Below are 24167 nucleotides of genomic sequence, written 5' to 3'. Positions count from 1 at the left end.
ACAAACCAACCCTGCTATATTCCACTGGCTCTCCCATAGGGCACCTGGGGCTTACAGGGTTGGGATATTTCAGTGCTACCTATTGTATGTAGGATAAAGGGTTTAGGTAAAGACAAGTGGAATTAGTAAGGTAGAAATTCAGTTGTTATATGGAACTTCTTAGTGGGCACTTTTCATTTAAGAGCTAAAAAGTGCTCTTTGGCTATATCAGCCCTCTTCCTATCTCACTTTTGGTCAGGCTGCAACCACAGAAAACACTGGGCTGCAACACTCCTAAGACTTTTATCTAGGAGATGAGGTCTAAAGTGGACCTGGCAAGTGGTCGTTTCTGCCTTTGATCCTAACTATCCCCACTATTCCCTGCCTTTGTAATCCCTCACCTTCTCTTCCTGACCTCCCCAATTTGTACAAATATTCAATCTAATTATGTTCTGTGTAATTCAAGAGGCAGCCTTTGCACCAATGTTAGGCTTGTTTATACAGACTCTAAAGCAAACAGCAAACTGTGCACCCTCTCCTACTGACTTTGGCCAGCAGGGAGACAGGATTGGCCCTTTCTCTGCCAGGATACCACAGAGACACGCTGGGGTGACCTGGATGTGATGCCAGTACCTGGAACTAAGAAAAGAATACTTTGGGTTGGAGACGCTACAGGAATCATGGGCAAAGATTCAGGGATGAAATTTTAAGCAGCAGAATTTCCCAACTCAAGTTTATGGTGATCAAGAGTATTCCTACCACCAGAGCACGTCTTTCTTCCCTCTCCTGTCTCAGAGGGAGCAATTCCCGTAACCCACCTTGCCAACCTTTCTTTTCTGTCAAGGCAGAGGCATTTGGTGGGTGGATGCGGGTGCCATCAGTGTCTCCTACTTGTGACCAAAGTGAACCACCCAGATGTGGTCCAGGGGAATGTCCATCTTCTGCCCGTGGACCCCCTCACTTCAGCAGGGAGATGTCGTCAGCAAAGTCATCGTGCTGATGGCGCAGGCAGCGGAGACAGCGCCACTGACACACCATGAGGCAGAGGGGCAGCATGAAGAGAGCGCAGATGGCAGCCATGACATAGGCTATGGTCATGAGGGTTGATTCATCTGTCTGTGGAATGTTGTAGCCACAGTCTTCCATGTCTGGCGTGACAAAAGGGCCTTCTACTGCTGCTGTCCTGAACTCGTCGTGCACTGGGAAAAGGGCAAATGTGAATGGCAGCTCTCATTGTCATATATCAGTTTGGGTTTTACAATAAAAAGAACTTCTGAATAGTGAGACCTTAAAATTAGCACCCGAGGAGGCTGTGCAGTCTGCTTCCTTGGAGATATTCAGGAGCAGGACAGAAAGCCTGTGCCAGATGGAGGCATCTCCCCTCCCAGGTCACTGGGAACAACAACCCTGTCCTGTATATCTATCTAGTAGGAATAATACCTAAAAGTAAGTAGTCCTCAGTGACCACCCCTAGTAAATTCACCTGCCACTGCTGAAAACGAACCTCAAGATGCTGCCATCTGCCCAAATTCTGAGCATTGAACTTCGTCATACAGCAACTGATAGAGTTACCAGAGGCTCAGCCTACTGCCTTTGAGTCTAGAGTTCCCCAGGGTGCCTAGGCAGCTCTTTTCTGGGTTTCCAGCAGAGGTTACCAATCCAGGCAGAGGTCACCATGCCAGGCAGTACAGGAAGAAGACAAGTACTGACACTAGCTTTTGCACAATATGCTAACTTTGGCTGCAGGCAACTGTTACTACCTCCCAAACTGGCAGGGTCCCAGGTATCCTAACTGCCAGACAGGGAGAACACGTATCTGGCCCCACACCCACAGCCCCGGCTCTCACCGTGGCAAGCGCTGACAGCAAAGCCAATTCGTTTTCGGGACCGATCAAAGACAACATAGAAGCCCTCCATGATAACAGCTCCCATAACAGTGCCTGTGGATGACTGGGAGATGGCGAACTTATAACAGTCGTCTTGCGATGTGGCCACGTCTTCCACTGGCCGCAGGTATTGCTAGGGGTAAGCAATCACAGGTGAGAGTATGTCTTCCTCACTCCATCCTATATCCCATCTCTACCTTTTAGGTATTTCTGCCCTTAGGTAGCTCTTCCTCTTGCCATCCCTGAGTTCTGTGGGGTTGGGTTTTCCAAGGGCCCTTTATCTTTGGACATTCATCTGTTTTGTCTCCTAGTTCTGGGAAGCCATATCTGCTCGCTAGCCCCCAATATGTACTTTTTTCTCTTCCTGGGATCTCACTGTTTGGAGGTGGGGACATACCTGTGGGAGGATAGTGATCCGGAAGGACTGATTGGTGACCTCACCCATTAGGTAGAGTGAGATGACGGGGAAAATATTCCAAGGGGTGGTGCCTGCTTGCCAGCACACCAGCTGCTCCCCTAGCCAGAAACCATCTGGGAACTTCTCCGTCTGTGTTAGCAAGAAGGGGAAAACAATGAGGAAAGAACCTCTGTCACTGTTTCTCATTTTTAGATAACTGACTGGGCCCTATGTCTCCTCTTCCAGTGGAATAACCGAACTCGAGAAAGATAGACTGCAACCCAAGGATTAGAGTAAGAGATGGGGAGACCGGGGTAAAAGGTCTGTGTCAGGTAGATTGTGTGATGAGCAGACTGAGGCTCGTGAAGAAGGGACGCGAATGTTCTTGGGACGTCTCAGTGGGAGGCTCTGAGGGCAGATACCATGGCTCTCACTGAGGGGTGGGCTGTCGCTGCCTTCCTCTGCCATTTGCTTTCTGTGTCATCTCCTGCACCCCCATCCTTAGTCCCACTGACCGAGGAGGCTGCCTTGATGGATTTGACCGCAGCTTCAAACACTTTCTTGGGCAAACGAAGGTTGGTGGTGCCACTGTCCACGATGCTCTTGTCATAGTTGTACTAGGAGAAAGAAGAGAGGGTTAGAATAGGCAAAAGCCTTCTTCGTTGCCAGGCTCTGGCTGAGCTGGAGGGGTGAGGACTATTTGGGGGGCTTGCCTGGTTTGGAATCCTGCCTCTGCTGCTTCTTAGGTGTGTATCTTTGGGCAAGTTACTTAACTTCTATGCCTCAGTTTCCTCATCTTTAAAATGGAGATAATAATAGTACCTACCTCAGAAGGTTGTTACAAGAATTAAATGAATGAATACATTTAAAGCACTTAAAATAGCAGCTGGCACATAGGAAGCACTCAGTAAATGTTAGCTCTTATCCTGGGTGGGCGACAGTCTCTAAATCTTAAAAATACCTTGTATAGTGTTTTTAACTCTTCATAGTACTTTTTTTTTTAGCAATGGGTTTGGTTTTTGGTTTTACCTAATTAGAAGAACCTAATTAGGTAAAACCAAAAACCAAACCCATTGCTGTCTAGTCGATTTAGACTCACAGTGACCCTATAGGACAGAGTAGAAGTGCCCTGTAGGGTTTCCAAGGAGTAGCTGTTGGATTCGAACTGCTGGCTTTTGGGTAAGCAGTCAAGCTCTTAACCACTGCGCCACCAGGGCTCCTAATGAGGTATATGTGTGTATATATATATATATATATACCTACTCCATTGCCATTGAGTTGATTCTGACTCATAGCGAATCTATAGGACATAGTAGAACTGCCCCATAGAGTTTCCAAGGAGCACCTGGTGGATTCGAACTGCCAACTTTTTGGTTAGCAGCCAAGCTTTTAACCACTGCGCCACCAGGGTTTCCTAATTAGGTAAAACCCATTGTCATCGAGTCAATTCCCACTCATAGCAACCCTAAAGGACAGAGTAGAACTGCCCCAGTGGGTTTCCAAGGAGCACCTGGTGGATTCAGACTGCTGACCTTTTGGTTAAGGAAGACCGGAATTGTTTTGCTACCATTTATTGGGTACCTGCTATGTGCCAGGCACTGGGATAAACACTTTAAACATTATCTCTGATCTTTACCACCATCTTTGGGAAAGCAGTTTTTACCCGAGTTTTGCAGACGAGGAAACTGAAACACGGATTAGTAACTTGCCTAAGGGTACATAGTAAATGGCAGAGCCAGATTTAACCCAGGTCTTTCTAACTCCAAAGCCCCTCTCCTACCATTTCATATCACACAACCTCAAAAACGACTTGCCCAAGGCTATAAAGCAAGGCAGTGACTGGAATCGAGACATTGTAACTAGTTCCATGTATTTCATTACTAGACCATAAGCCACTTGGCTCTAGTGTGAGTGCTCTGCCAGTCCCTAGCCCCCAGCCTCAGGCCGTGCTGTGAGACCATTAAGCTCCTGACTGTCCTAGGCTCAGCCCTGAACCGTTTTCGTTCCCGCAGGTCCTGCTCCTCTGCTTCATCCTCCCAACCTCATAACCTGGGGTCGTCTTAGCCTCTTGATGTGTTGCCTGCCCCCTCACCTCTCCCTGGCTGCCCCCTGGTTTTGTTACCTCCTTGCAGTCCATTTTCAGATCTTGTCCATTGATCTCTACCCGTACAATGATCACCTCATAATACCACTCCCTCCGGATGGGCGTGTACCAGAGACTGCCCGTGTACAGTGAGTGGTCGATACCCCCAATGATCTAGGGAGAAAAAGAGGCAGGTGCCCATGTCACTGCACAGAGGGAAGCAAGCACTAGGATCGCAATTTCTCGGAGTGGAAAGGCTCTCTACAAATGACCTTTTTCATCTTCCTGCTTCCAATCAAATCACGTCCCAAAGCAATTTATAGTTTCTTAAATGTTCAATGGAAAAGGCTTTCCCGAATTTTCAGTTGTTTCAGAATCACACAACCCTTGATATAAAATTATTTAAACCTAAACTGGCACAATAAATGTTGAATGAATGATGATTTGTTTCTATCATAAGTTTTATTTTCTCTGCTTGTTGGAGATGGAGAACCATTCACCATTGTCCTAATTAATAAATAGACTTAACCTCTCTAGATCTCTGCCTTCTGATCAACAGACTGAATAGTCTTAATTTGGTGAGTCTTATTTTCATTTCCTTTCAATCATCTCTGACTCTCTCCAGATTTACCATAAGTTTCTCAGATCTTTCCTGAAGTAATACAAAGAAGAAAAGGATGGAAAAAGAAAAGTGGGGGTGGGGAAGATAATGGGTATCTCTGGATTCTAAATAGTGAAACCCAAACTGCTGCAGCCGCAGAGGGAGGGGAGGAGATGGCACCCATCTCTGCCCAGTGCCATTACCTCTCCTCTGAGGGCCTACTCACCATGCTCCCTCCAACAGAGGCCAGCACCTCCGACTGGTTGAGAGGGAAGCCAGCACCACAGAGCTGCAGGGAGAAGAGGTTGGGAATGTGGGTCTGCTTTACCAGAGAGTCAAAGAAGGGCTCCAGGGAGTCGTCGGGCTGTGGCAGAAAGAGACAAAGTGAGTCCTCGCACCGGACTTTAGTGGAAAGAGGATAGCTTCCTGCCTAAACTGGAAGGCAAAAACAAAAACTTGAGGGATAATCCTCAGGAAAGACCATCTCGAAGTACCGAGATTTGGTAGAGAGGGGGTTACTAAGAGACACTGACAGTGCAGGCAGGAAGTACTGATGGGGCTATAGCTCTGTAGGATCTTTGATTCTCCAGATACCTAACCTGTTATAAATTTATGGGGCCTCTCGTATTCTTAAAGATCTTAGAATAAATAGGAACCACAGTCTATTCCTGCACCTGTCACAACTTCTCTCTAGGGATGAAATTTAAATCTTCCTTTAAACTGATTTGTTTCTCTCCCTTAGTTCCTTCCCCTTCTGTCTCCCAACTCCTTTCCTGTATCATGCACTGTGCAATGTGCGGAGGGCATGTGTAGGGCTAGATTTTGTCCCTCTTACCCTGGCAATCTCTGCATAGGCCAGCCCCAGGATGCCCTCCCAGTTGGAGCCATTGATGAAGAACTTGTCTGATTCAGTGATGGCAGCGATGTTGGCGCGCACGGTGACGTTGGGGCCATGGGGGATGCTCACCAGGTCGGTGCCCAGCTCCCCCTCCCACTTGCCCTGGGTATAGGGCACATACACACCCTTCCGGAGGTCCCGATATGTGCTGGAGCTGTGGAAAGGAAGCAGAGATCCGTGGATGCGTAGCCACAACAACTGGTGTAGGGATCCAGCATCACATCTACTCCCAAATGCCTACCTCATCTCCGCGGCACCCCTGACTAGTCTCCCTTTTGGCTGCTCCACAGAACATCCCTAGACTGATCACCTAGAGCAGAATAGTGAAGTGACCTTACACACAGATGAGGGGAGCTATTGCTGGGGTTCTCTGTCCTGCTTCCATAGCTCATATTCCCCAGTCTGGAGCGCAGGCCCTGTGAGGAACAAGCCTAGGCTTTGTGTATTGTGCCTGTTGCTGCTGAAGGGACAGCTAGCAAGCATCTCCTTCCCTGCCCCCCATGCCCCTAGCGCCATCAAGCTCCCAGAGAAAAGGAGCCATTGACTCTCTTGCTGCCTTGGGACCTGGTGGTACCATCTGAATAGTAGAGAAAGTACCAGTCAGGGGAATGTGGAACCTCTACAGCAAGTTCTTCCAGAGTAGAGATTTGCACAAGCATCTCAGCAGGGCAGATAGGTACTGCACACCACTTGTGTGGAACATGCTTCACCGCCACCTATGTGTAATCACGCCACTAGCCAGGCTTACGTGTGTGTGTGGTGGGAGGCGGTGGGAGGATACACAGGAACTGGAATGAATTCCCTTTCATTGGTCGTGACCATGCCCCACTCCCTGACTGCTTTTTTTAGATCAGGAAATAAAGGGAAGGGGCCAAAAAAGACAGGAAATGGTAAAAGTGGATTTTGCACCTGCCTGGAAGTCCAAGAATGGGATTTAAGCCTCTACTCACATGTTTTGACACACAGAAATGTCTCAGTCATTAGATGTCTTCTGGCCACTTCTCCCAGCTTTTGTGCCGAAGGGGCTCCCAGATCATCGTTCACTGCCTCTCTGACCTTCAAAACCCACTTCAGCCCTCCCCTCCACCAGTAAGCTGATTCCAGCTGCTGGAACTCTGGGAGGTGCAAAGAGGAGACATTTTAGCTTTTGGTCCCTCATGTTGGTCCAGGTGGTGGGGTTTATGGAAGGCTTTTTACTTCCTTGAACTGTGCAAAGCCACCTAGAGTGGCCCCTGGGCCCTAGGGGTGAGAACAGCAAAGGGAGCTATCATTGCAGCCAGTTCAGCCTAGACTTGGTTGGTATTGCCGTGAAAAATGAGTTATCGAGGCGATGTGGGAGGAAGTCCCCCTCGACTCCCATTCAGGCAAAGGGAATGAAGATTGGGAAAGACCCATGAGGTTGCTCTGTGAACTGTGGGGCTGCTCACCCTTCCTCTTCACCTCCCACAGGAAGCTGCCCTATGTCAGTACTAAAGCACTCCCTAGCTGCCTCTCAGCTACCCTTTCCTGTAATATACCTCCTGAAGCTCACCCTTCTCTCCTGGTCACTCTCCCCTTCTCTCTTGCCCTTACCTAATAGGAAGAAAGCATCTGAGGATCTAGTCTTTGTCCTTGCACCCCTCCCTAGACCCTTCTCAGCCCTGGATCCTTGGGAAGGGTTCTCCCCCTCAGCTCTCCCCAGAACTCACAGCTGTCTCTGGTAGTAACGATGCAGGAACGGGTGGGGGGCAGCCCCCACTGCAAAGTTACTGCTGCCTGTGTCCACCAGGATGTTGAGCTGTCAGAGAAATGAGAAGAAAAAAATGTTATGGACAGGAGGCTGGACTCACCACTTCTGTCATCACCCCACCAGCAGCCACACAATCTCCCTTTGGAATGTCCAGGGTGAAGCTTCCATGATGCAGGACTGGACAAGCTGCACCTGCTAGTACCACGACCACAGTCAGAACCAAGAGACAGATGGTGTCCTCAACACGGCCTCAGAAACATTTGTCTGCTCCTCTCTGTAGAATCAGCATTTTCTATGCCATCTGAGCCACATTGTGTGTGTGTGTGTTTTGTCTTCGTTCCTGTTCCTCTCTACCACCAGGTTGCCCCTTGCTCCCTTTGTGTACCTGACTGATATTCTGTTGCAGAGTTTGCCCCTTCCTCTCCTTTTCTGTTCTCCCAGGAAGCATATCACTCAGCAAGCAGCCTGGCTCATGTCTCTCCGAGAAGAGCTATTCTGGGAGCTGGCATGGGCAAGAGGAGCTATGGGGACCAGGATGGCACGTCGGTGCCCACATGTGTTTCTGACCCTGCTTGCCAGAATGTGGCTCCCTGTGGAGGGCTCCCTTCTGTCTCAGAGGTGACATAGACTGATGACTCCTACCGTCAGACCTAGTAGGGCGCCAGGAGCCCAGTATGACGTCCTGGTGAAAACCCATCTAGTCAGGGCTCTCATGTTTGGCTGAGTAAACGTGGATAGAGGTCTTCTTGGTGTTTCTCACTGTGCAGCTCCTTCTCCTAGCATCTTCCCTATCTTGTCCTTCCTCCTAACCTCTCTCCCAGTCAGCCCGGAGTATATTTTGAATGCCTACTGTATCTTCATGGGCAAAAACAGTAAAGGCCCCTGTCCTAAGAAAAATGGTCACTTGTAAATTGGATGCCCTCTCTGGCCATGTCCATCCCCTCAGCTTCTCCCTGACCTCAGGATCTTTCATTTTTGGCTCTTATTCAGTGCAGTGGAAACCCTGGTGGTGTAGTGGTTAATTGCTACAGCTGCTAACCAAAAGGTCGGCAGTTCAAATCTGCCAGGCACTCCTTGGAAACTCTATGGGGCAGTTTTACTCTGCCCTACAGGGTTGCTATGAGTCGGAATCAACTTGATGGCAGTGGGTTTGGTTTTTTTTATTTTTTACTCAGTGCAGTAGGAGTTGACCGTGATTCTGGTGCAGGCTCTGTCACTGTCACCTTGAGCAGGTCAGTATGTGTCTCTGGGCTTCAGTTTCCTCGTCTTTGCCAGATCCTCCCTGTGGCTTCCTTGGGCTTTCAGTGCTACCTCTCTGGCTATGATGGCCATACTCTCCCTAGCTCCCCCTTAGTCTTCTTGGCCTCCCTCAGGCCCTCAAAGGCTCCTCTCTACTATCTCCCCAGCTTTTTGACCCTGCCTCCTCCCTCCTTCCCAGCCCCCTACTCCTGGCCTGCTTCCCATTTCCCTCCCTGCCCCTCTTACCTTACTTCTACCCTCTGTCCCTCTCCCTGGTCTCTGAGCAGCCACCAGCTCCAGACGCTGTGCTTTCAGAGAAAATCAATAGAGCTGAGAGGCTCAGCAGTTCAGATTTCAGTCAACCAGGTTAATGATTAAAAAGGTTTCTTCACCCACCTATGCCCCAGGATCCCCCTCCCCTGCCTTTCTAGGACTCAGCTCCCAGCTCTGGGGTTTGGCCTCATTTACAGGGATCCCTGTTGGTACTGGACCCCAAAGAAAGAGGGTCTCCCCCATAGCACTGATACCTCTGGGGACCCCAAAGAAAGAGGGTCTCCCCCGTAGCACTGATACCTGTGGCCCGTGCAATGGAGGGACTACCTGGAATGTATGTGCCTGGCTGGCTCTAGGAAAACATGAGCTTTTACCAGGGCCCCTGCTGTCCCCGCTGTTCCAGGCACCTGCCTCCCCCATCCTTTCCCGCGGGGGTGGGCGGGCCACTCTCTCCCTTGCCAGGAGGCCCTGGCTACTCTTGTCCTTCCAGTCCCAACCTTTCTCCTTTCTCCTTCATCTGAAGGAGGTCTCCCTGCTCCACCCCAAAGGGGGCCTAGCCCAAGGAGGAATGACCCCTCTGCTCCCATCCCCCTTGCCCACCCCCATACCAGGATTCTGGCCACCACTGCTCTCTGCCTCCCACTCATCACCCTCCACAAAAAAATGGGAAACCAAAATAAATAGTTGAGATTCCTTCCTGACCAAATATCCGACTATCTGCCCTTTGCAATGTGATTCTGCTTCTAAGAGAAGTAATTTCCAGTCCTGTCCTCCCACAATTCTAATCCAAACCCCAAGCTGTGTGGGGTGTCCTGACCAGGCAGCTTCCTGGCCGCCTCTCTCCCTTTCTTGCTGCTATTACAGGGCAGGGACCTTATGCAAAATGAACTGAGTCACTGCGCTCATTTTGAAATAGGGCAGGCAGTTAGGGGCGGCCTGAAAGAGAATAATGTGGTGAAAGGGTTGAATGCTGCCCAAAACCTCAACAGAGAGTCGGAGACCATGAGATGGGACCGCCCTCGTCTCCCACAACCAATCATCCCAACGCCTGTGGCTACACCAGCCAATCCTTTTTCTCAGCTGCCCCTCCTGGAGAAGGTAGGAGCTTCCACCTGGGCTTTAAAGTCCATGCTCTCCCGCCTTCTCAGGTACCTAGCCCTATTAATTATCCCTTTTTCTGCAGGTAGATTTCACCACCACCACCACCACCACTCCCCACCCGGATTTTTCCTCTTGGCATTAACAAATGCTTGGGAGTCTCTTCATTAAAAGAAAAAAAATGACCTTCCTCAGTCTCACATCTGCCTCCAGCTACCCGCCTCCTCCTCTCTCCTCCCTCTTCACAACCAAAGTTCTCAGCCAAGCTGTCTTCATTTCTTCACCTCCCACTCATTCCCCAACCCATTCTAAAACTGGGTTCCACCTCTATCCCTTACTACAGTTACCAGTGATTTCATGTCACCAAATACAAAAGACAGCTTTCAAGTCAGCTCTCCTCTTGCTTGACTTCTCAGGAGCATCAACACTTGGTGGCCTCACCTGCCTTGAAACGCTCTTCCCTGTCACTGTATCTTGTGCTTTTCCTCCGACCTCTCTGATCATATCTTCTCTGTTGGCTTTGCAGACTCACTTCTCAAGGACTGGTCTTTGGCCTTCTTCCTCTCCTGCTATACCCTCTCCTTAAGCAAGCTCACCAGTGCCCACAGCTGCAGTGATCACATACGTCCTAATGACTCCTAAGCTTATGTTTTTGCTTTTGTTGGTTTCCACTGAGTTGCCTCCGACTCATGGCGACCTCATGTACAACAGAATGAAGCATTGCCCAGTCCTGCACCATTTTCACAATCGTTGATATGCTTGAGTCCCTTGTTGTAACCACTGTGTATTTTGAGTGCCTTCCAACTGAGGGAGGCTCATCTTCCAGCACAGTGGTGGACAATATTCTGTTTTGATCCATAGGGTTTTCACTGGCTAATTTTTGGAAATAGATCGCCAGGCGTTTGTTCCTAGTCCACTCAGTCTGGAAGCTGTGTTGAAGCCTGTCCACCATGAGTGATCCTGCTGGTATTTGAAATACTGGTAACATAGCTTCCAGCATCATGATAGCACACAAGCCACCGCAGTATAATAAAGGGAGAGATATGGGTGGTGACCTAAGCTTATAGCTCTAGCCCATTCCTCCCCTTTGAGCTCTAGATACACATAGTGAAAAACCTCAAAGATACCTCAACTTCAAGGGCCTTACAGGGCCCTTCACGGTCCAGCCTTGCCTATAGATCCAGCCTAAGCTTATCTTAGACTCCCACAAGCCACTCTGCCCACCAGCCGTACTGGCCTCCTTCCAACTCCTCAAACCAACCGTGGTCCCTCCCTCCAGAGGCTACTGTAGCGTCTGTCGTTCATTCTACTTACACCACCCTTTCTACTTAATCTGCTACTCACTCTGTGAACTCTGAGAGAAGCCTTATCTTTTTTTTTTTTTAATCCCCACAGTAGGTATCACAGTGCCTGGCAATAAGTATTTCTTGAGTGAATGAACAGTTAAAGAAAAGGGAGAAAGGCCTAATTTACTGTTTTGGGGGGTGGTGGGTGAGGGAAGAGATTCCACATTGTGAGTGTTTCTGGCTATAGCAGTGGCTATAGCTCAGATCTGCCTCCTGTACACCATTCCTCTCATCTGGCCCCCTGGCTTGACACAGGGTCCTGTGATGCATGTCGTCATGCTAGCTGTGATATTGGAGCCATCTTACTTCTTCACCTGTCCCTTTGTGGCCAGGCAGACCCAGGAGTCTACTCAGCCTTTAGATGCCCAGGGGGCTGCAGACTGGGGTCAGGGCTAGGTCAGTGCCAATCACTTAACAAACAAATGTGCCCCTAGGGGCCTCGGAGGGAAGGCAGCTTCTTGGGAAGTACTAACAAGCCCCACAGGGAAAGGCACACCTGTCCACGGTTCTTACACAGCAAGGCACCCCTAGAGGACTTCTCAGCAGTTGCTCTTGGGTGATGAGATAGTTATGGAGCTGGTGAGGTTAGGGTGAGCTCTTTGTTCCTCAAACCCTACTTGTCTTGGCTTCAGCTCTCAGATTCTTATGGATGAAAGGAGCCTTCAGGAGTCATCTGTCCATTCACGCCTCAAGAGATGGGGACTCTTTCCTATTCTGACAGGTCTCTAGTTATTAAGACCCTGCCACCTTTCTTGGTAGCTTATCCCAATGTTTTACTACTTTTACAAGCCTCTGGAGGTATCTAAGTCCCTGAGTGGTGCAAACAAACTTCCACTTGAGTACTAATCGAGAGGTTGGTGGTTCAAATTTTGCAGCGCGCAGAAGAAAAGACAGACCTGGCAATGTACTTATGCAAGATTAAAAAAAAAAAAAAAATGAAACCCATTGCTGTGAATTTGATTCTGATTCATAGCGACCCTTTAGGATAGAGTAGAACTGCCCCATAGAGTTTCCAAGGAGTGGTTGGTGGATTTGAATTGCCAACCTTTTGGTTAGCAGCCCTACCTCTTAACCACTGCACCGCTAAAATTACGACCATTAAAAACCACTGCACCACTAAGATTACTACCATTAAAAACCCTATGGAGTGCAGTTCCGCTCTGAAACTCATAGAATCGCTATGAGTCAGAATTGACTAGATGGCAACAGGTTTTGGTTTGGGGAGGCATCTTAACTTCAACTCTTCCTACTAAAGGGAAGTCTACTTCCTTCGTGTGGGCCTCACAGTTAACAGGGGAAGATCTAGTCACTCTTTTATAGTAACCTTTTTAGACAAAGCTGAGACATAGGGATATTTCTTCCGTTTTACAGAGGAAGAAACTGAGACCTGGAGTGAGTAATCAGCTTGACCCATCTTACACAATAAGCCACAAAGCTAGGACAAGAATCCATTGGTTCTGAGCAGCCCCCAAGTCTGGTCTTCCCTCTCCTTGGCCTTTATGTCTCTCTCCTGTGGAGAAGTATGTGGTAGATTGTTGCAGTAATGAATCATACCTCCCTGTATCCATGCCCTTGTGTGATCCCTCCTGGCACTGACCCTGGGTTTAGCCATGTGACTTGCTTTGACCAATGGGACATCAGCAAACTTGATGGAAGCAGAGGTTTGATAAAAACTTGTGCACTGGGGACTGCCCTCTTGGAATGCTGTCCCGAGACTGTATATGAAGAAGCTCAGTCTTGCCTCCTTGAGGATGGAAGATTTCCAAGATAGGCCCAGCAGGCTCAGCGTGGTCCAGCCTGAGCGCAGGTGAGACCTGCTGAAGAACTATATGGCAGCCTACAGATGCCTGAGAAATAAAATGGTTCTTGGTTTAAAACTTGAGGTTTTGGACTAGTTGGTTACATAGCAACAGATAACTAGTACAAAATATCTGAATTACACCCTGGGATCCTTGACCTTGCAGGCACCTGGACAGAGGCCTAACATAGGTCAACCCCAGTGAACACCTCTTGTCATTTTCCCCTTCCTCTACATCCTCCTGAGTAGGAAGATGATCTCTCACCTCTGGACCTTTGCAAATGCCATTTCCTTTGTCTGGAATGTTTTCTCCCTGTTTTGTCCAATTTCTATTCAACTTTCAAGTCACACTTTAAGCATCTTTCCTCCCAAAGACCCTACCCTGGTGGCCTAAGCCAAGATTAGGTTCCTGTTCTTGCAGATCCCCAATAGCACCTGTGCTTCTTTCTGTAACACTCATCATTTACTTATGTCTGTCCACAGGCTATGAGCTCCACAAGGGTAGGGACCACGTTTCTGTAACACTCATCATTTACTTAACGTCTGTCTGTCCGCAGGCTGTGAGCTCCACAAGGGTAGAGACCATGTTTCTGTAACACTCATCATTTACTTATGTCTGTCCACAGGCTATGAGCTCCACAAGGGTAGGGACCATGTTTCTGTAACGCTCATCATTTACTTGTGTCTGTCTGTCCACAGGCTATGAGCTCCACAAGGGTAGGGACCACGTTTCTGTAACACTCATCATTTACTTAACGTCTGTCTGTCCGCAGGCTGTGAGCTCCACAAGGGCAGGGACCACGTTTCTGTAACACTCATCATTTACTTAACGTCTGTCTGTCCGCAGGCTATGAGCTTCACGACGGTAGGGTCATTTGTATCATTAGCCACTAACGTATTAACTAGCCCTGAGTTGTTGGTTGCCGGTGAGTTGATTCTGACTCATGGTGACCCCATATGTGCAGAGTAGAACTGTCTTGAGTGGGTACTCCACAATGATTTTTTTTTAACTGACAGTAATTGCCTTATTTTCCACAGTTCCATGTGCCCCTATATAGCCCATAGCCACTGAGTCGATCCCAACTCATAGCAACCCTATAGGACAGAGTAGAGCTACCTCATAGGGTTTCCAAGGCTGTAATCTTTACAGAAGCAGACTGCCACATCTTCTTCCTGCAGAGCAGCTGGTGGGTTCAAACTGCTGACTTTCAGTTAGCAGCCAAGTGCTTAAAGTTGTGCCACCAGGGCTCCTTGTGCCCCTATACCCATTATATACCCATTGCTGTCAAGTTGATACCGACCCATAGCGACCCTATAGGACAGAGAAAAACTGCTCCATAGAGTTTCCAGGGAGCGCCTAGCAGATTGGAACTGCCGACTCTTTGGTTAGCAGCCATAGCACTTAACCACTACGCCACCAGGGTTTCCCTACAGACCCCTGCTATTAACTTTTAGCCCCCAGGACCCTGCAGAGGTGACTTTAATCTGGTACTGTGTATGGGCACTGACCAATCACAAATGATGCCCGTCATACCCTGAGCATTGACTGAATGTCTGTCTACCCAAGGTCCTTTGGTTCTTAGACAATTGTAGGAACTCCAGCACTCCTTGGTCCCAGAAACTTCTGAGTAAGCTTCATCTGCTTTTCGAAGTGGATATTCCCAGGCCTGAGCTTGCTCAAGTTTGAAAGAAGGGCAAGGAAGGGCAGAGGGACTCAATTGTCAGCAGCTGGGACTGGCTGAGGGCCAAAAGAGCACATGGCTCCTGCCTCAAACCTGAGTCCAGCAATTGGGTCCTGTCCAGGCTCCTCCCACCTTGAACAAGTCAGCTGTCCCTACACAAATGGACTCCTTTCGCCAGACATATCCTTTGCCTTCTAATTCACTCTTGGTCCCTAGGAGCAAGCAGGCTTCCTGGTGCCACTTACCTGCCTCTGGTTTTTAAGGAATCCCAAGGAGGCTGGATCACCCCAAACCCATCTAGTGCATCCTTCTTCCTTTAGACAGGATGCTTCATTTCTCCCTAGCCGACTCAACTAACATCAGCTTCCTATTCAAATGAAGACGATAGATGTAAATGGTCAATAAACTTAGGAATCTATTCTTAAAGAACAGATCTAACACAATAGTTTTCAACCTTTACTTTTTTTTTAAGCAACAGGACCCTTTTCCAATCTTATACGGGGTGCAAGTATACAAAAAGGAAAAAGCAGAGATGTTCTGCTTGAAGGAGGGGTTTTATTTCCTCTGCCTCCTTCCTCTCCCCGTGGTGGCTCTTGAAGTCTACTCTATAACTTAGGTATCACAGCAGCTATTAGCTACCTGCTTTTCATTATCAGATTTTAATCTCCTCTCTGTCTGTCCTCAGTTGAAGATGAAGCTGATCTCTGGCATAAGCCCATCTGTTCTTGGCACCTTGGTCATGCCCAGCACACTGGCTTGTTTGTTTAAGCCACTGGGAGATGCCAGGGTTTACTCATGCTACTTGGTGGGATTCACTGACCCGGAGAACCAGTCAAGGATCCAGCCCGGACACAGTGGGGCTCCAGTGGGCAGCAGAGGGGGTAGCCACAGGGTAATAACAGGTCAGGAGATCTGTTGAAAGAGGATAGGCTGGGTAGGAGAAACAGGGAGCTCCACCAGTTTACTCTGTAGCTTTGTCAAAGTCTGTAAGAACAGAAGCTGGGAGTCCTGGATCCCACCTGTCAGCTGATCCATCATTTTCCTCAAAGGGCCCCACTTCACCCTCTCAGGAACCACCTGGCTACAGTGCCTGAGGACATGGTAGGCAAGCTCCATCAATGAGTGCTTCCCATCCCTCTGGGAATATCCTGTCAGGGGAATCTCAGGGAACTCAGGAAAATTGCCTGACTCCTTACCAGAACCCTCCATTTCCCAGGCCCCCAAGAGAGATGGCTCCCAGCAGAGAGAGAAGTTAGTTGCCAGGTATAGGGGCTTCCCTGGGAGATACTTCTCTTCCTGGATTTGCAACCAGATTTTTCTGCTTAGCTCCTTATTGGATGTTGCCTAAGAAGAGTTTCTGTCTTACCGAAAGGGAAGAGTCTTTCTCAATGCTTCCTCCTCTCAGCTAAACTTGTTCTTTTTTGCCATGGGGAGGCAGAGGGAGGAGAAGTATGAAATGACAACCTTAGGGTCTAAAAAGGCCTAGGGCAACTTGAGGCCCCATCCAGTAGAGCCAATTTTGGTCTCAGGGACTGGGGAGGAAACTCACGGAACTGGGATCTTGCCAGTTCTAATTCAAGGGTGGTTCTTTGAGTTCAACAGTTTTCCACCTTTTCAGTACCACCAGAACTCTTAAAATATGTGTGTGTGTGTGTGTGTGTGTGTGTGTACCAGAAGTCCACTATACGAAAACAATAAAAGGGCTATTCTGAGGGGGTGGGGTGGGGGGTTTTGGGATAGGTTTGGAGGGCTTGGAGAGAGGAAGGGTGAATGGTCTAGAGGCTTGCCTGCTTACCCTTCTCCTAACCTTCTCCCTCATCACGGGATGGCTTTACCAAAAAAAAAAAAAAAGAACCAAACCCGTTGCCATGGAGCCAATTCTGACTAGAACTGCCCCCCAGGGTTTCAAGGAACTGTTGGCGGATTCAAACTGCAGACCTATTGGTTAATATACGAGTTCTTAACCCTATGCCACCAGGGCTCCAGGTCACCTTACAGAACCTTGCAAAACACAGTTTGAAAATGACTCGGTGGCAGGGGGCAGGGAATAGGAGGGGAGTGGAAACCAATTGGCTCTTGGTTTTCTATGTCTCTGATTATTTTTTCTTGATCTATTGATCCCTACTCTACACCCAATATTCCTCCCTCAATTGTCTTTCTCTTCTCTCTCCATTCTCTCAAAAAGTAAGTACACTTGCTAACTTGACTTCAACAGCCCCCTCTCTGTGGGTAAGTCCCAAGTCTACATGCCCATTCCTGACTTCTCTCCTGGTTTCCAGATGCCCGTTCTCAGCCGGTTGCTGGATACATGCACAAGGCATTTCAGAGTCAACCAATATACTCAGGAATACAGGATCCGGGAAAGAACCCAGTATTTGGACTTGGAATCCAAGGATCTGAGAATTGAACTCCAGCTCTGTTCTTCCTAGCTGAATAACTTGGAGAAAGCTACTTAATTTCTCTGAGCCTCAGTTTCCTCATCCCCAAAATGGGTATGCTAAAGCAGAATAATAAATGTGGAACTTGGGTAAATTATATTGTTCTATAAAAGCTGGCCCCTGCTGCTGTGTTCCTGTTGCAAACAAAGGCAGAGAGACTAGGAGGCAAATCATCTTCTCCTGTTCCCTCACCCCCACCCCTACATCTTATCAGGGACAAAGAACAACTGGGTAAACCAGCATGTGACTACTGACTCTCCAAAGACCTCTCCTTTCTATCCTCACTACCACCACCCTCTTTTAATCCATTGTATGTCAACCGATAGCCTCATCTCAGGCTCTAGCCTATCCAGATCATTTCACACACTGAAGCTGTTTTCCTAGAACCAAGACCACCCTTCTTCTCATAAGGCTACGATGACTCCCAGCTGCCTCCAGAGTAAAATCCCAACTCCACTAAGCCTCATGTCAGCCCTACCATAACTTCCAGCTTCTTACCATAACTCATGCTTCTGTTCATGAAGTGTTTCTCCCCACCACTCTCCACTCAGCAAAGCTTTCTTATCTTTCAAGGCTATATTCAAATAGCACCTTTTCCAGGTAGGCTTTCCTAATGCTCTGTTAGAATTAACCTCTTCTTTCTCTTTTTTTTTTCTCTGTGCTTCCAGGATCCACTGATTTTCTATTTGCACCAAATGCATTTAGTCTTGTAAGGTATTTAGGTGTTTACATGTCTGTGTCTCACACTAAATTGTGAGCTCTCCAAAGGCACTCATGGTTCAGTGGTAGAATTCTGTGCTTCCATCCCAATTCCATGCCAGTTCTCGGCCGATGCACCTCATATGTGGCTACCACCTGTCTGTCAGTGGGGGCTTGCATGTTGCTATGATGCTGAACAGGTTTCAGCAGAGCTTTCAGACTGAGATGAACTAGGAAGAAAAGCCTGGTGATCTACTTCTGAAAATCAGCCAGTGAAAACCCTACGGATCACAAAGGTCTGGCCTGGGGGCTGATCATGATCATTGGGATGACGCAGGACCGGGCAGTGTTTCATTCCATTGTGCATGGGACTGCCATGACTAGTTTTCAGCTAACAACAACAACAAGGGCTAAGACATTATTTTTCACTTCTGCACAAAGTAAGTGCTCAATAAATACTTGACAAACTGAATCGACTGTCAGCAGATTTCAATCTTAAGAGTTAAATTATCCTGTTTTGTCAGTGATGCTCATACTATCGTATTTCCTCCCAGAGCTCCTGTCCTGCACTCACAGCTGTCCATCGGTGTTCCGTTCAGGTGCCTTACAGTCTATTCATTCGCTCCACACTTTGAGGTGCGTGCTCTGAGTCTGGCACTGTGGTAGACATTAGAATGCAAAGAGAAATAAGACACTGCAGTAAATAAATAATAGTTCTCAAGAGCTCGAAGTTTTATGAGGGAATAAATAAACACAAAAACAGACATTTACGATACAGTAAGTGTAGTAAGAGACAGATGAGTAGGTGTTATGGGAGAATGGAAGAAGGATATAATGACAAAATACTCCTTTCCCCCCCCAACAAACATAGTAGGAAGAACAAGGTTGAGATGGGGCTCAGCTTACTGGCCTACCACCTGGCTGCTTGTTTAACTTTTCATATATAAATATATGTATATACGTATACATATAGACATATATAGGCATATGTATGTATATATAGATCAGAAATTGCTGTAAAAACAAAATAATATATGTAGAAAGTATGGAAAGTCTTTATAAACTGGAATAATAAATAGAAATATGTATTTGTATGCCAGTACATACTGTCCCCACCTGTCGACTTTTCTGTTCCCACCAACGATCTTGTCATCTCCCCATTCACCCCAGATCAGAATCTCAAAATCGTCATTTGACGCCTTCTCCCTCACCCTTCACACCAATGTCATCAAGTCCTGCCCCTCTGCCTTGCAATATCCTTTGCATCCTCATCTTCCCTCCCATGTGATCACAGCCTCATGCCATCCTTGTCATAGCACCTCATACCTAGACCACTGAAGGTGACAGATTGTGGCTCCTGGTATCTCTCAGCTCCATTCTTTCTAAAATTCAGATGTCTCTTTCTAGAAGATTATGTTCTTTATGTCATTCCCCTGCACAAACAAATTCAATTTTTCCCTATCTCTGCAGACAAAAGTTCAAGCCTTCTAGCTGGACATTTAAGGCTTTTGGCAATTTGGCTCCCTCTTCTTTACCCAAACTTTTCCGGCCTCAGCAAAAACCTGCTGCATTAACTGAACCGGTTTTCTCGCTGCCCCCTATACAGACGTCCATAAGCCCAAACACACATAACTCATTCTCTCACTCACTGTGGTCTCTCCCAGTTTAAGGGGGATAGGGTGGGAAGGAGTGGACAGACAAGTTGAGACAATGACAGTACGGTGGGATAGGTGTATCCCCCCACTGGGAATAGCCTTCCCATTCCTGTCCATCCGTTAAGACCATGCTCAGCTCTCATGCCCTCTGTGAGACCTTCCTGCTTTTTCCAACCTTCTAAGCACCTAGATCACTCACTCTGGGTACTACTATAGAGCCCCAAACTCATCATTAAGTGGATTCTGACTCATAGCGACCTTATAGAACAGAGTAGAACTGCCCAATAGGGTTTCCGGGGAATGGCTGGTGGATTCGAACTGCTGACCTTTTGGTTACCAGCTGTAGCTCTTAACCACTGCGCCACCAGGGCTCCATTAAAGGGGACTAGACAGTGTTTGGAGCTCTGGTGGTGCAGTGGTTAAGCATTTGGTAGAAAATATGTCTTCTGTCCAATACACCAGCACAAAGGAAAAAACCGCTCGTTGTAGAGTCAGCTCCTGGTGACCCTGTGGGTGTCGGAGTAGCCATGCGCTCCACAGGGGTTCAATGCCTGGGTTTTCCGAAGTAGATCACCAGGTCTTTCTTCCAACGTGGCTTTGCTTGACTTGAACCATCAACCTTTCAGTTAGCCCCTAAGTGTGTTAACCATTTACATCACCCAGGGACTCCAGCACATAGAAAATGCTCCCCAAATTTCTCTTTTACTTGTTCAGAGCACTCTGCCATTATGTTCTCCGTTGATGCTTACAACAGCCTCACTAGGTGGGGAGAAAGGGCATCCTTCTCCCAGACTGTTGGGGAGACAATCAAAGTTAGCACAGAACAGATTTTGGCCGACGTTGACCTAGGTTAGGACTGTGGGGCAGTCCACAGAGTTGTTCTAACTCTGGTCTCCCTGACGCTCGCTCTTTGGGTTGGTGTTGAAGTTTAAGCCCACTTTTCTCTCCTCCTTAGAAGGAGAAGGAAGGATATGGCATATATTGAGCAATTAGTCTCTGCCAAGTCCTGGGTTGGGCGGTATACACATGATCTCAGGGGACCAGGAAAGTACAGCGATCAGTGCCGGAACACCCAAGGTATTATGCTTCATCGCATAGCACAGAAGAGGCAGAAGTGGCCAGACACGTTCAGGGAAAAGTGACTTCATATACTGGCGGTCAATCATGTGTCCAGGTGTACTGTTCTAGATACTTTCCTCTACATACCCATTGCTGTCAAGTCAATTCTATCTCATAGCTACCCTATAGGACAGAGTAGAACGGTCCCATAGGGTTTCCAAGGCTGTAAGCTCTACAGGAGCAGACTGCCACATCTTCCTCCTGCAGAGCGGCTGGTGGGTTCAAACCACCAACCTTTTGGTTAGCAGCTGAGCACTTAATCACTGTGCCACCAGGGCTCCTTTTCACCTACATAGTCTCATTGAATCCTCACTGTAACCTTGCCAAGAAGATCTCATTTCACCCATTTTAAAGATAAGGAAATGGCCTCAGAGAGGTCATATAATTTCCCAAGGCCACGCAGCTGGGAAAAGGAAAAGCTGTGGGTGGCAGAGCTGGGACTCCTGGTCTGTCTGACTCCAAAGCCCTTTTTGGTTCCACAGCCGTATTCTGCATCCATGTCACAGGGTTGGTGAGTGGTTTGCACAGCGCATCAGTAGCAGAATTGGGAGTTGATCTCAGGGCTCTACATCCCCTGCTCCCAGATAATACCTAGTGTTCTGCTGGCCAGGCTGCCGGGGGCCTAGATTCAGGCTCTGTCCTGGCCCCACACACCCATTAGAGACTATTCCTGGGGGAGTCAGGGTGCACAGTAAAAAGGAAGGTAAGTGGGGGAAACCAGGGCTTGGATCAGCAAGGAGGTGGGCCTGGGTGGCGTGGATCTAGCAAGGGCTCTCTTCTGGTCAGGTTATTGGGAGGTGATTTCTGTTTCTCCCAGATCCAGAGTAAGAGCTGTCTGAGAAGTTCAGGGAAGTGTGGCTCTCCCGCCAACACATAAAAACACTTCCCACACCTTCACAGACCCTCCCAAGGATAGGCTTCCCAAACACAGATTCAGGAGAGGGGGTGGTCACAGAGATGTGCAGGCTCAGACTCAAGGTGACACACACCGGCATACACGGAACCATACTGCCACCCTGCCCAGACTCGCCCACAGAGGAGGCAAATGCACGCAGAGGTCTGTCACAGGCCCCCTCGGAGGGCTGCTTCTCATACCCTCCCTCCCACAGCCACCCACAGAGGCGCAGTGGGTGCAGTCTCCCCCAGCCACCTCGGAGGTACTTTGGGGGCTTGCCAGGAAGGATGGGAAGAGCTGGCAGTGCTTGCTCCACCCTCTCACCCCTCCTCCCGAACACACAGCACCTATCAGCTCCGGAAGGAGTATAGTTCTGAGCAGGGGGCTTGGCTCCTTTCTTATAAGTAGTCCTTTCCCCAGGCTTGGTTCCTGGAATGGGGGAGGCGCTGAGTGCAGCGTGTGAAGGGGAGGGAGAGGGGAAGAGGGGGGAGAGACTAGGGGGAGGCAAGAGTGTGTCCAGGGTTTCTGAGTCCAGTGGAGCTCAGGGGATCTCTGCAACTTGATTTGCTGTCCCTGTGGCAGCTCAGACTGGGAGAAAGGGGCTGGTCCAACATGCGCCGAGGATTCCTCGGCCCTTAAGGTGCTGGGAACAATGGTCAAAACCCCACATTGACCGGAAGACCAGAGGAAAGGAGAGGGTTGGGTGAGCAAGATGCCCAGAGGGGAGCTTTGGGAGATTGAGAGTTGGCCACATTAGAGAGGGACTGACACCTGTTCATAGTGCCCTTTGGCCTGGACCCTCCCCCCAGGGCAAGTTCCCACCACTGGGGTATTTCTCTTTCCCCAAATCCTTACAGAGGTGTATGTGTGTAAGACCAGGGGCGGAGGGAGGGCAACTGGACAAGGGGGATTGGGACGCCAGTGAGGGGTAGGGAAATGGGAAAGAAGAGCTTTGGGGATGACTTCTGCCAATCTGACCCCAGGAATGGTTTGGGTGGGGGTGTGGGTCCCCCTCCTGGCTAAAGTTACTGCTTGCACCTTTTGGCCCATATTAGCAGGGGACCAGCAAGCTACTTTCCTGCCCTGTCTCCCTCTGCTCATGCTGGAAGTAGGGGGAGGTAGTGTGGAGGGCCGGGCTGGCAACCTTACCGTCTGTGGGGGGCTGCCCACCGTCATCTCCACGTAGTAGCCCTGGCCTGACTTGCCCCTTAGGTTGTCCACCATCTCCACAAAGCTGCCTCTCCGGCTGGGATCCTCCAGTTCCTCATCGGTGTCCCGGGGCAGCCGGAGCCCCAGGGGGGCCCCACCTAGGCCACTCCGCAGAGGCAGACGAATGCCGTGTGGAGTGCAGTGGGCAGGCAGCACTCCGGAGCCCACCCACAGCAGGAGCCAGGACAGGGCTACTAGAGCCATGGTGGCCCGGCCTGCAGGCCCACTGGGCTCTCCGTGGTCCACGTAGGTCCCTGCTGCCTCCCCCCAACTCTGGGTGCTGGTGGCGGGGGCTTCTCAAAAAAGTGAGCTTTAGGGCATCAGGACTCCAGAGCCTGCAGGTCCCTCAGCCAGCCCCCGGGTCCAGGCTGTGGCTAGCGGGCAGGAGAAATCCGCAGAGACAGAAAGAAGAGAGAGACAGATCTCCGGACTCCGCTACATCTAGACGGTGGAGTCCAGCCTCAGCAGCTATCCAGGAGAGGGTGGCTCAGGCCCCTCGGGGGGCTGGGAGGGGTGTGCATGGCAGGTCGACAGCGGCAGCTTTCCTTGTCCTCCTGGAGGGCTGTGCGGGATGGGAAGGGGCCGTGGGCTCTGGGCTCCTGCGGCTGCGTTTGCTGCTCAGGCCACCATAATCCAGCTCCCAGCTCCCATACAGGCTGGGGAGGCGGAAAGACTTGTGGCGGCGGCTGTCAAAGCCAAAGGCTTTTCGCTTTTTCCTGGGATCGCTGGGAAGTGTAGTCTTCCCATCGTAGGCAGCCCAGCTTCCGGGGCTGGTGAGGGGCCTTGGATGCCCTCTGCCGAGATGGAGTCTACCCTGCAGGACCCTGGCTGGAAAGGTGTCCTCAGTCCCGACACAGGGGGAGAGGCCATCAGGATAAAGAGTGGCAGTGGACTCTTCATTCTGTCAGGGCTTATTTAGCATCATTGAGCACCCACTGTATGGCAGGCACTCCGCCAATCACTTGGGCCAGAGAGAGAAAGAAAATGTACCTGCACCAAAAGCGATTACACACAGTGGAATTAGGTGATTCCTGCTACAGTGGGGTTCATACAAAATTAAATGGCATGAGGAGTTGGAATTTGGGGGATGGTGGATCTGGGGGATCTGGGAAGACTCCAGAGGAGGTAGCATTTAATTTGAGC

At 49.2% G+C, this 24167-nt stretch overlaps 1 protein-coding gene across 1 annotated transcript; it reads right to left on the bottom strand.

Annotated features, from left to right (window-relative positions):
- Nucleotides 1–18: 18 nt before the first annotated feature.
- Nucleotides 19–23745, bottom strand: BACE1 (beta-secretase 1). The gene is made up of 9 exons (XM_003418239.4): nucleotides 22965–23745; nucleotides 7533–7621; nucleotides 5782–5998; nucleotides 5173–5310; nucleotides 4385–4519; nucleotides 2778–2879; nucleotides 2263–2412; nucleotides 1827–1998; nucleotides 19–1178 (listed from the first exon to the last, which is right to left on the bottom strand). The coding sequence occupies exons 1-9, from the start codon at nucleotides 23226–23228 to the stop codon at nucleotides 937–939; spliced, it is 1509 nt and encodes a 502-aa protein (XP_003418287.1). The 5' UTR covers nucleotides 23229–23745; the 3' UTR covers nucleotides 19–936.
- Nucleotides 23746–24167: the final 422 nt, after the last annotated feature.

Source organism: Loxodonta africana, chromosome 15 (genome assembly GCF_030014295.1).
Source record: "Loxodonta africana isolate mLoxAfr1 chromosome 15, mLoxAfr1.hap2, whole genome shotgun sequence".
Classification (NCBI taxonomy): Eukaryota; Metazoa; Chordata; class Mammalia; order Proboscidea; family Elephantidae; genus Loxodonta; species Loxodonta africana.
This window is presented reverse-complemented; position numbering and strand designations above follow the sequence as displayed.

Coding starts and splice junctions, on each gene's coding strand:
- BACE1 (XM_003418239.4), bottom strand. CDS start 23,228: ATGGCTCTAGTAGCCCTGTCCTGGCTCCTGCTGTGGGTGGGCTCCGGA. Junction 2,413..2,777: donor CCATCAAGGCAGCCTCCTCG/GTCAGTGGGACT, acceptor TTGCTAACACAG/ACGGAGAAGTTCCCAGATGG. Junction 1,999..2,262: donor GGATCACTATCCTCCCACAG/GTATGTCCCCAC, acceptor GCTTACCCCTAG/CAATACCTGCGGCCAGTGGA.